This window comes from Mixophyes fleayi, chromosome 1 (genome assembly GCF_038048845.1).
Source record: "Mixophyes fleayi isolate aMixFle1 chromosome 1, aMixFle1.hap1, whole genome shotgun sequence".
Taxonomy (NCBI): domain Eukaryota; kingdom Metazoa; phylum Chordata; class Amphibia; order Anura; family Limnodynastidae; genus Mixophyes; species Mixophyes fleayi.
In genome coordinates, this window is record NC_134402.1 from 255,546,532 (window position 1) to 255,559,655 (window position 13,124).

At 39.5% G+C, this 13,124-nt stretch overlaps 1 protein-coding gene across 2 annotated transcripts in view; it reads left to right on the forward strand.

Moving 5' to 3' along the window:
- The window catches only part of SNAPC3 (small nuclear RNA activating complex polypeptide 3), a 35,658-nt gene that overhangs the window by 3,175 nt on the left and 19,359 nt on the right, over positions 1–13,124 (forward strand). For both annotated transcript variants that reach the window (XM_075209869.1, XM_075209861.1), the window contains exons 2-3: positions 9,141–9,224; positions 12,518–12,599. In XM_075209869.1, coding sequence (XP_075065970.1) covers positions 9,141–9,224; positions 12,518–12,599 — 166 coding nt within the window. The remainder of the gene's footprint in view (positions 1–9,140; positions 9,225–12,517; positions 12,600–13,124) is intronic.

Consider the following 13,124-nt stretch of genomic DNA (forward strand, 5'->3'; position numbering starts at 1 on the left):
AGCAAATGTATAAAGAGCGCTCCCTCTCGTATCCAGAAAAGATAAGAAACCGATAATACAAATATCATATAATATAATTGTAAAATTGCTGGCATAGAGGTAAATCCATTTCTGGTAAGCATAAATTTATTACAATAATTTAGCGTACAGGAACACACCTGAATAAAACGTAATACATCTATGTTTTTAAATGTTATGGTGTGTACCATTTAATTAATGCCAATTGAAAAAGTGCTAAGAAACACAACCCTGCAATACGAACAAAAATTAGGCTGGTTGATCCTGTACAGATAATTATCTTCTATTGATGTATTCAACATGCTTTACAAAGTATACAAAAAAAATTGTATCTGAAGTAAAGCTGCCTTACTTAAAAATTTAAATTTGAGTGGAGTTCAGTGATAGAAAATAAAAGCATGCTTCCTTACTTTCCATGCACCATGCTTAGGGTGCATCATGGTCCCTTATAGGTTAAACTGTCCAATGTTGCACTTCATTCTCCAATTTGCCAGTTTGAAACAGTGAGCAGGAGTCTTGTGACTGTTCACTATAAACTTCTCATTATTGAGTATCGATAGCCACTTGGCTTATTTCTAGCAGGCCCAATAGGAATTAGAGTATAGTGTGATGTGGAACCATTGGAGTGAGTTGTAATCCCGGTGGATGTACTGAACAGAGCATGGAATGTAAGTAAAATTATTTTTATTTTTCAAAAAGGAATATGTGAAAGTGATAATGTGGTCCTTCAATCTTAGTCTTTGTAGACTGGGGCTGCCATGATGAAATACCTCGGTGTATATGGTACTGTGCTGTGTGTCCTGAGGGAAAATTTTCTTTGCTTTGAATGTCTAATTTAAACTATTGAGGAACAGTATGCTTAACTCTCCTCTGCGACATGTCAATCATTTTTCTGGTTAGTATTTTCAGTTCACCTGCCTGTCTTTCAGGCCGGGGACATTCCTGAAAATTTTTACCAAGTAGCTAATTATCTTATTCATTTGATTAGAAATGCATAAGATAATTAGCATCTTGGTAAAATTTCTCAGGAATGTCCCCGGCCTGAAAGACAGGCAGGTGAACTGAATATACTAACCAGAAAAATGATTTCCTCTAATCATTAGAGGAAATAGAGATTACAGCACTGGGGTCATGAGTTCGATTCCCTACCATGGCCTTATCTGTGTGGAGTTTGTATGTTCTCCCATTGTGTTTGCGTGGGTTTCCTCCGGGTGCTTCGGTTTCCTCCCACACTCCATAAACATACTAATAGGTTAATTGGTTGCTATCAAAATTAACCATATTCTGTGTTTCTGTGTGTGTGTGTGTTAGGGAATTTAGACTGTAAGCTCCAATGGGGCAGGGACTCATGTGAATGAGTTCTCTGTACAGCGCTGCGGAATTAGTGGCGCTATATAAATAAATGATTTGCAAAAAAGATGCTGGCATTGCTGAAAAGGTTTGAAGACATGTAATCAGACGGTGCTTGTATTATTTCCTTTTCATGGTTGCCACTATATATATGAGTAGGTTCTGTTTCCATTTGAGATATGTTAAAAAATGTCCTTTAGATTATATATAAGGCTGTTCCTCCACTTCCCCTATTTCTTTTCCTATCCCTAGTAATAGGGCAAGTAATATGTTATTATTTTCTGTAGTGCAGGGGCTTACCTTCTCTTGGGTCCCGACAATGCACCATCCGATCCAAAACACGAGACCTCAAAAGTCGCCGGTGCACATCCCTAGTCCTTGTTACCCTTTTGGTTACAATAACCCCTAAGTTTTTGTTTTTGTTAATTGTGAAAAATGACACATGTATGGAAATGTCAGTTTTATGCTTTCAACCATCTGGCCTGGAGGATTTAGATTTAAATAAACAGATTTTCAGTAATTTTAAAACTAGGTGACTGGTCAAGTCTCTATCCCTAACAATACAGAAAGGTTGGGGAGAGAGATTTTAGAATCTGATATTGTGGCTAGCAGATCATCAGGACATAAGGCTAATTTATGTTTCTCATCTCTACCCAAATATATATATTTTTTTAAATCTCTTTATTTTCAGCAATATCATGCATTCCAATATATGCATAGAAAGGACAATGAGACCCAAATACTTTTTATATCTAGGTTTGCTAGCACCTCCATTCATAATCTGATAATCTAAAGATCAAAGGGAACATCCTTGTTTAGTTCCATTAGCAATAAATAGTAGGTCCAGCACATTTTTATTTATCTTCTTTTGGCAGAGGGTGTTGTATAGTGATGCAATTTTTGAGCGACATGTACATTCATGGCAAAAAGTTTTGAGAATGACACAACTATTTTTCACAAAATCTGCTGTCTCAGTTTTTATGATGGCAATGAAGAGTGATCAGATGAATTGCAATGAATTTCAAAGTCCCTCTTTGCCGTGACAATGAACTTTATCCAAAAAAACAACATTTTCACTGCATTTCTGCCCTGCCACAAAAGTCCCAGCTGACATCAGGTCAGTGAGTCTCGTTAACACAGGTGAGAGTGTTGATGAGGACAATGTGGTGGAGTTCACTCTGTCATGCTGTTTGAGTTAGAATAACAGACTGAAAGCTTTAAAAGGAAGGCGGTGCTTGAAATCATTCTTCCTCTGTTAACCATGGTTATCTGCAAGGAAACAAGTGCAGTCATCAATGCTTTGCAGTAAAAGGGCTTCACAGGCAAGGATATTGCTGCTAGTAAGATTGCGCCTAAATCAACCATTTATCGGATCATCAAGAACTTCAAGTAGGGAGGTTCAATAGTTGTGAAGGCGGCTTCAGGGCGCCCAAGAACGTCCAGCAGTCCTAAAGTTGATTCAGCTGTGGGATCGGGGCACCACCAGTGCAGAGTTTACTCAGGAATGGGAGCAGGCAGGTGTGAGTGCATCTGTACACACAGTGAGGCGAAGACTTTTAGAGGATGGCCTGGTGTCAAGAAGGCTAGCAAAGAAGCCACTTCTCTCCATGAAAAACATCAGGGACAAACTGATATTCTGCAAAAGGTACAGGGATTGGGACTGCTGAGGGACTGGGATAAAGTAATTTTCTCTGATTAATCCCCTTTCAGATTGTTTGGGGCATCTGGACAATGCTTGTCTGGAGAAGGGAAAGTGAGCACTACCATCAGCCCTATCTTGCCAACAGTAAAGTATCCTGAGACCATTCATGTGTGGGGTTGTTTCTCAGCCAAGAGAGTGGGCTCACTCACAATTTTGCCTAAGAATACAGCCATGAATAAAGAATGGTACCAAAACATCCTCCAAGAGCAACTTCTCCCAACCATCCAAGAACAGTTTGCTGATGAACAATGCCTTTTCCAGCATGATGGAGCCACCTTGCCATGAGGCAAAAGTGATAAAGAAGCGGCTCAGGGATCAAAACATCAAAATTTTGGGTCCATGGCCAGGAAACTCCCCAGACCTTAATCCCATTGACAATTTGTGGTCAATCCTCAAGAGGTAGGTGCACAAACAAAACCCCATAAATTCTGACAAACTCCAGCCATCGATTAGGCAAGAATGAGCAGCCATCAGTCAGTATGTGGCCCAGAAGTTGATTGACAGGATGCCTGGGTGAATTGCAGAGGTCTTCAAAAAGAAGGTTCAACACTGCAAATATTGACTCTGCATAAACTTTGACATTTATGAAATGCCTGTATTTTTATTTCAGTATACCATAGCAACAAAAGGTTGCAAACTTTGTGAAGACCAATACTTGTGTCATTCTCAAAGCTTTTGGCCATGACTGTAGTAACAAGACCCAAATGTTCCAGCATTCTAGACATGAAGTCATTTGTTCCCTGTGTCTACCATACCTGAGGTAGCCTCTGAGATTTTTTTCTGATGAATATTGGATTGTGGTGAAAAATCTTTGGATTTTCCCCTGTTTTTTTTTTCATCTTTCCCAATCAAATACGATTTTATCTGATGCTACAATTGCAAGTTTGTAGCTGTTTGTTTCAGAGTAAAGTTTAAAGTTATTCTTGTGTGAGCTAAATCTGTGTGTCTTGAATTTCACTACCAAGGCTTAGGTTTTATTTGATTAGATGGAAGCTGAATATAGTTATCTGTTAAGAGCGAACCAATGCTAAGCTCATATTTCTCAGATCGTATAGCTTTATGGTTGGAGCATAATGTTCTATGTCCCTCTAGTGGCTAAGAGTTTTAGTGTTTAATTATATTGATAGAGGGATCAGTATCAAGTTCAAGCCTCATATGGAGCAGGAAGTCTTCACAGATTTATGTTCTATGTGGGTCCAGCTCATCTGCAAGTGTTCTTTTTTTCTTAGAAACACACTCTTCCAGGTTTGTACTTTTTGCAGTGAATATTGTTGATGAGCGGTTGCTGCTGCTGTGTGTGTGGATCATTTTATAGTTGTCTGTAGATATCATCATCATCATCGTCATCATCATCATCAATGTCACAAACTTGAAATGGTCAGCGTATAGAATGTTTTACTTGTATGTGTAGTGTTTTGGCTTTGTGTACAGTTCATGTCAGTTAAAACTATAACAGATTAAAGTAATTTGTGTATTAAGGGTGGATATTAGTATTTAACAAAGTTGCTGTTTTTATCTCGTTTTACTAAATGAGGCACATTTCTAAAAATTTACCAAAACCCAACAGATGGCAGTAATGTAGTATTTAAAGATGCTACGCTATGGTGCTGTTGTTTCTGCTGGTATTTGCAGCAATACCTTTAAAATAATACAGCTTTTTGTTAAGTATAAACAAGCCTTGTGAAGAGCTAGTTCATTGTACCTCGGCCCTACAGTGTACCAGGTGGGTAGGGAAAAAGTCAATAGAACCAGCATGTTGCAGTCCTCCTCCTTTTCTCTAATAAATAATTATAGACCATGCAAACATCTATTGAGTAAACAATCTTCCCTTCATTTTCTACTCCTTTCACATCAAAATCCCGGGTCAGACACGGGATTGTAAACACGGCTTGTTAAAACCCAAACACCGTACTTTGGACCTAGGTAAACCCCAGGTCGCCACCTTTCACATTAGACCCGTGTCAGCCCTGCGTTTTCAAGATGAGTCATAAAGGGGACAGCAGAAGCTCATATGGAAGACATAGCAGGCTGTTAAAGATGAGTCCTAAAAAGTGGGCAGTGACTGCATTGCTGTAATCATGGGCGACGAGAGTTATCAGCAGCTGCTGTGCAGTATGGAGTTCCTGTATTATTGTGGATTCCTCCTGTTCCTTCTGTTTGTTGATGCAAATGACAGCTTAATGTAGCTGGTTACAGTCTCTAATCTGGCCCAGTGTTTTTTCCACAGGAGAAGGGCAGAAGTTTTGGCTGAGAGGGCTAAAACTCAAAGCCAATACGTACACAGGAGACCCTTTATGTTGTCCACAATTGGCACCATACTAAAATTCAGCACTGGGACAAACAGAAGAATGTGGGTCAGAGAACGATGTCATGGACAAGCTTTCTGGTCCACTGTGAAGGTGTTGATGATGAGCAGTGTATGGCACACTTTCGCATGTCACGTGCAACATTTAACTATTTGTTAGGACTCATCACTTCAGCTCTAGCAAAACAAACCACAAACTACAGAAAAACCATTGAACAAGTAGGAGACTAACCATTGTGGTGTGGTGGCATGCAACCCTGGAGAATAGCTCCCTATTTCATTTTTGTCCGGTGTAAGGCTATCCACTGTTTGCACTCTAGAGCAGCAAAGTGACTGCAGCATTGGTGAAAACCCTGTTCCACTGTTTCATCTGCATGCCACATGGACAGCACCTAGATGACACAAAATGTTACAAGCAGCGGGCATATCCAAAGTGGGCTGGAGCCATAGATGGGACACACATCCCAATTATTGCCTCCAGAGAAAACCCGGCAGACTACTATTGTAGTTGTCCACAATTTCTGGTAAGCATTATATATTCTTCATGTTTTGGTTAAAAAAAAATAAAAAATGGATAATACATAATGTATCTCTTCTGCTGTTATATATGTATACTAAAAGCTATTCTTTTCAGTTTCACAGATGTTTATATTTGCTGGCCTGTTCGTGCACGCGATGCCAGAGTGCTTTCAGATTCAGCCCTCTATCAAATTGCAGAGGAGCAACATGATGGCTGGCTTTTCCCCAGAGAGAATTCGGAGATGGTCCAGATAGTGGAGATCCCAGTGCACATACTTGGCGATGCTGCGTATCCTTTGAGGCGATGGCTGATGAAAGGATACACCCAGCATCAACAACTTTCACCTGAAAAGATGCGCTTCACCTATACCCTCCGGTCTTCCCGGATGGTGGTTGAGAATGCATTTGAACGACTAAAAGGACATTGGCGTTGTTTGTTAAAGAGGAATTACATTGACATCAACCTAATGCCTGATGTAGTTGCTGTTTGTTGCGTTTTGCATAACATATGTGAAATACAAAAAGAGCAGTTTCTTCCAGAGTGGAATATAGAGGAGCCTGAACTGCCTGACAGTCGAGTAGATGTAGTCACCTATGAGGAAGAGCGATCTAACCGTTCTGAACTCATCCGGAGCATCATTACTGCCAACATCACAGAAGTGCTAAATACATAGACTGCATTAGGAATGATTGTATTAAAGACACATTGAGTAGTAATTTAAATTTTTTTTTTTTATTGCCATCAAGTCACACCTGTGCAAAATTACACTTCACATCGGTGTAGACCATTTCTATAAACAAATTTAACTTTAAACCCAAAAACAGTAATGTGCTTCATTGTAAACATGGTTGTGTACACAATGCCCTGTGTACCGTGTGTTTCAAATAAAGAAACATTTGTAATGATTTCCGCAATTACAAATCACCAATATTTTTATGAAAAACAATTCACTAAAAAACTATTGCAACTGCTGGTACAGCTTTAAATCAGAATTGGGAGGAGTGTCCATTGTGCTTGGTTCAAAATAACTTGGACCTCCACCTTAATTGAAATTATTTCCCGCAGTATAGTTATTGGGAATGGTGTGAATGTGCTGTTGGACCTTGCACTCTAGTAATCAAATGATCTAGGAAACACATCTGATTCTTTCTATTTTCTCTGCTGATACACTCATGCATGGTCATTAGTTGAAACAAAAAATTTGTTTTGCTGCTCCATTTCTTGCTCCAAGAACCTCTGCAGATGGGTATCTTCTTGCGCCTGCATAGCTGAATCCATCTCCCTCATCTGCTCCACCAATATGGTAGACATTGCTTTAGTGGCTTGTTCCATCTTTGTGTTCTTCTTTTTCCTTGGTGGAACAGTTTAGACTATAAAAAATAACAGTAAAATTAATAATATTATTAATAACAGCACCTAAATCCACAGCAAGGCTAGGTAGGAATGAGCAGAGTCACATTCCAGAAATCCAAAATGTGTGGGGAGGTAACATGTAGGGACAGCTGATAATTAACACTTACTGTATAACGTGGGTATTTTCATTATGAATGAAAATAATGCTTGCAAAACATCACAAAAAACACAGCAGAGAAGCAATTATTAATACATAGGCCACAAAGGGAGATAACTTACTGTTTGAACGCAACGGGTGTGCATCAGTCTGCCGCTGCTTCTTCAGTACTACTCCCTAGGTCTTCATTAATAGATGAATCATATTCACGATTATCTGCCGTCTCTTCAGCCACCATCTGTGACGAGGGTGAGCCAGCTTGGCTTGTTTCAGGGGTTGCAATACTGTTAGCACAGCTTGATGAAGAAAGGCGAATGGGGTTGGATAGGACTGCGTTTCCAAATACAACATTGCACAAATCGTAATATATGGCCACTCCATGCGGCCATTGCCACTTCTATTTTTGTTGTGGTCATGCACTTTGCTGTACTGCTTCCTGAGGGCCTTAAGCTTGTCGAGAATTTGCTGCTGGGAGCGCTTGATCCCCTGGTTGGTCAGTAGCTTTGTGATGTTCCCATATATAGTAGCATCTTTTTTTTTTTTTTTTTTTTTAAATCTCCTCCCCCCCTCTGACAGCCAGTAGCACTCTGAGTCCTGCCAGTTCGCCATATTCTCCTCTTTGACGTTCTGCAGCATGTGATAGGCGTCATCAGAGTGCGTTTCCGCCCCTCCAACGAGCTGCTTTTAAGTGAACCCGGGTCCAATAACACGGGTTAACCTTTCAGACAGAAGCTTACTCTGCTCCAACCCTGGGAATAACCGTGGTCGCGACCAGGGTCACCTCTTTCACACAGACACACAACCTGGGTTAATCCCAGGTTCATGCCTCTGTGTGAAAGTGTTATTAGTGTCGCACAGTTGTGAGCTGCCATTTTATATGTGTCTGCTGGGTGGACACTAATTATTTCACTTTCCCACCTTGCTCTGCCAGCCCTCCCCTTTGAACTCTTGCATGCTTGTGCCTGAATTCCATCGTATGAAGTGTCATTTGGTACACAGTGGAGCATTTAACAAAGCTAGTTGACTTGGGCAGGTGCAAACAGGCTGTTTGTATATAAGACAGTCCTTGTCTAAATGGCAGGTATAAGATGAAAGGTGAAGCTAATTATTGCCTAATAAAGGTAACGTTTTCCGACACCAACATAAAATAGATCCCCCAAAACTATTAACAAGCCTACATATTGAGAGGAACCTATTGCCAGAAAAAGAAACAGAGACTTGCTATGTCTCACTGCACACACCACGTCCCAGTTCTACTGTATCACCATGTATGCAAAATTAGATCTAGTTGTCTATAAAGCGGCCTTATCAAACAAATAACAAGTATACCGTGTTTCCTGCTGCTCAATGAACACACCCATGCAGGCTGATGCTGTAAAATGCCATCAAGGTTTACTACCCACCCCATTCAGATAAAGTCTTACATGATCAGATTTTGTTTGGATTCCTTTGTACCTCCAAAACTGGCCAAATTGCCCTTCAAATTCACGAGTTATGCTACTGTTATGTGTTTACTCATGTCATCTTTGGTAACAAAAACCAGAACATCCAAAGCCAATCACAGAAATGTGATTTTTATATTCATTCTATGTACATTAATCATTTCACTGATTAAATGATCTTTGAAAGTTTGTCATGCAGAATCTTATTTTAGCTGTTTCTCATTTTTTAAGCCTTTTTATAGCATTGGAACTAACTAACGTTTCAATTAATTGTTTCTCGTTTTTCTTTTCAGTGTGGATTCATTAAAATGTATTGAGGGTGAAGAGGAAGCAAATCCAGAGATAATCCCTGAAGATAGCAGCCTAATGACTTTAAGGTATGCTTTGATCAGTAACATCTATTATTAATGAATACTTGCCCTTCTGTTCCCTACCCTATTATGCATATTGACAGTGTTGAACATTCAGCCACATGTACTTCTATAATACAGTGAAGTATGCATATATCGTTTAAGTTACCTGTAACTTTGTATTCGTGATATGAAGCCAGTGGTTTTAGGCACAAATGTCTAATTTGCATATCGATACCCAGAATTTCTAGGGGTCGGTTTAATAGTTTATTCTTTGGTTCTGTGTTAATTCTGGTTGTTATAAACAAGCAGCGACTTTTTTAATGCTTTATTTGCTTATGTAACCTGAAAAGCTAATAGTTAAGTATATATGTCCCAGAGATAACATGATTATCAGTTTTGCTAAAATGTCTAAAAATTAAAAAGTGGTCACATATATTACATACTTACATATTCCCTTTTTGAAGTTGCCTTACAAACTGTCATATTTATTTTTTTATTGGGAGAAGTAAAATTAAACTCAAGTGAACAAAAATGTAAGGTTACCTTTGAGTACTGTAATTGGGTGATGAAGTTTACAGTTTAGTTGGCGGCCCACTTACCTGTGTTCTATAAATACACAGACTAAAATATCTATTACTTGGAGAATTTTCAAAGATCTGAATGAAGGTATGAGAGATACTTGGCGCTAAAAGAAAAATCTAAGAACTTTTATATATTTTATAGCCTAGAAGATATAAAAAAGCAAGTTTATTACACTTAGGTGTGATACAAATATCACAGTACCATTTGCAGCATAGTGTGTATGCTGTAACAAAACTGTGCTTTCTGTATAAATCTCTTGGTGAATGCAATACTTTTTTAGTTCTATAGTTACTGATGGAGAGAAGTGTATGATGTCCACGGAACCAACTGGATCAGTGCAGTTGATTTCACATATAGATTCTAAGCTTCTCTCCCGGAATGTTCATGCTGCTGCTGAATTTCAGGGAGTACTCCCTGGATCCCAGGCAGAGCTTAATGAAACAATTTGCGTAATCGGGCCCAACCCTCGATCTAGAATGCCGGTAATCATCACATTATATAGCAGGGCAGGGCCACGATAATGTAATCGCATCACCTCGCCACCTCTCATACCTGCTACCTGACCTCCCCTCCATGATCTTCCGGAGGACAGGTGCTAAAAGTTGACAAGTATAGAAGCTCAATAAAAATTAAATATATATAAAAAGTTAGCTTTCCATCAGTAATTTGTGAACTATTATAAAGTTGATATAGAATAAAGTGCATATACAATGATCAGCCACAACATTAAAACTACCTGCCTAATGTGTAGGGCCCCCTCAATGCCACCAAAACAGCTCTGACCTGTCGAGGCATGGCAGCACAAGACATCTGAAGGTGTTCTCTGGTATCTGGCACCAAGATGTATTAGCAGCAGATTCTTTAAGTCCTGTAAATTGCGAGGTGAGGCCTCCATGGCTCGGACTTGTTTTGCTAACACATCCCACAGATGCTCGAATGGATTAGGATCTGTGATGTTCCTCAAACCATTTTTGAACAATTTTTGCAGTGTGGCAGGGCTCATTATTCTGCCGAAAGAGGCCACTGCCATCAGGGAGTACCGTTGTCTTAAAGGGGTATAATTGTTCTGCAACAATGTTTAGGTAGGTGGTACGTGTCCAAGTAACATCCACATGAATGCCAGCAGTACATTGCCCAGAGCATCACACTGCCTACGCCGGCTTCTCATAGTTCCATCTCTTCCGCTGGTAAATGATGCACACACACCCGGCCGTCCACATGGTGTAAAAGAAAACGTGATTAATTGGACCAGGTCACCTTCTTACATTGCTCAATGGTCCATTTCTGGTGCTCATGTGCAGATTGTAGGTTTCATTTGGCATGAGCACTGTGACCGGTATGCGGCTATGCAGCCCCATACACAGCAAGCTATGATGCACTGTGTTCGGATACCTTTCTGTCATAGCCAGCATTAACTTTTTCAGCAATTTGTGCTATAGGAGCTCTTCTGTAAGATTGTACTAGGCGGACTAGCCTTTGTTCCCCACATGCATCAATGAGCCTTGGGGTCTGACACTGGTTGTCCTTCCTTGGACCACTTTTAGTAGGTATTAACCACTGCATACTGGGGAACACTTCGCAAGACCTGCTGTTTTGGAGATGCTCTGACCTAGTTGTCTAGACATCACAGTTTGTCCCTTGTCAAAGTCGCTCAGATCCTTACGCTTGCCCATTTTTCCTGCTTCCAACACATCAACTTCAAGAACTGATTGTTCAATTGCTGCCTAATATATCCCATCCATTGACAGGTGCCATTTGAACGAGATAATGTTATTCACTTCACTTCTCAGTGGTTTTAATGTTGTGTGATCGGTGTAAATATGTATTTTGATTAGCATCTACAGCATTTAAATAATTCAGAAGTGACTCTTGATTCCAGTCACCCATATCAATGTAATTTTGTCATTGCTCAACTTTTAAGATTTCTATGCCACTAATTGTAATAATGCTACTAATTTTACAATGCATCTTTACACAAATACTCAGTGGTTCCCATGTTCCTTTGATCAGTCTTTTGAAGGACGTATTGTTTTGGTGGTTAAATATCTTCATAGTTGAATTATACAGAACAGTGAAGCCCACAGTAAGCTGGATATACAAAACTTATTATTTGGAAATATTTATATAATTTTTTATTCATGATCTGGGTTCATATAATTCATTTCTGGATAAAAGACAGTTGTCTTTTGAGAGAAGTGTGTTATGTGACTTTTTGAAAAACTCGATTTGTATGGAAAGATAAAATGAAGTACAACAGTCATGCAAAGGACAGACTGGAAATGGAAGAGGAGCGGGATGGTATGATTACCCCAAAGTAGAGTGGTTTATGGTAGTTTGGGTTGCATGGCCTTACATAGGGTTATGAAAACTAGAATTATTCATTAATCAGTCATTTTTGAAGTATTTGGTGTGAGTAGGAGTTGCATCAAAACAGGAAAAGGCTTGCACTAGTTCCCTTAACCGTTTTTATTATACATTTATCACTTATGATATATATATATAATATTCATATCCCTTCACTCAAGTTAAGTTCAACGTGTTTCTGAAACTGGAGAATGAGAATTTTGTGGCACATGCAGGCCATATGGCAATGATGGTAGAACGGAATAGTAACAAGGTCTCCCAGTGAAGTTGAATATTACACCTGCTTTGCCTTGCTGGGTCTTTTATTAGTGTGTTTTTTTATTTTCTGATCACTGTTATTATATTAACAAACTGTCCTGTGTCTCTTTTAGTGTTCGGAAGAAGGTGGTGGAAAGGCGCAAGGATTTGATATGTGACCGGGCATGCAGACAGGAAATATTCCTTCATGAGTTTGTGAGTGTCTTGTGTTTGGACGGATGCACTGAAAACTTTTCAACGTACAGTCATGGCCAAAACTTTTGAGAGTGACACAAGTATTGGTTTTCACAAAGTTTGCTGCTTTAGCGTTTTTAGACCTTTTTGTCAGATGGTATTTGCTATGGTATACTGAAGTAAAATTATAACTATTTCATAAGTGTCAAAGGCTTCTATTGACAATTACATTGAGTTTATGCAAACAGTCAATATTTGCAGTGTTGACCCTTCTTTTTGTAGACCTCTGCAATTCGCCCTGGCATGCTATCAATCAACTTCTGGGCCACATACTGACTGAGGACCGCCCACTCTTGACTAATCAATGCCTGGAGTTTTTCAGAATTTATGGGGTTTTGTTTGTCCACCTGCCTTTTGAGGATTGACCACAAGTGTCACAGATTTAGGGTATTTTGCTTACTGATTTTTGCACTACTCACCCAAGAGGTGCGGAGTCTAACGTGTTCCTGGTTTTCACCAGGGACCCCCGCAAGGAAGTGTGGTCTT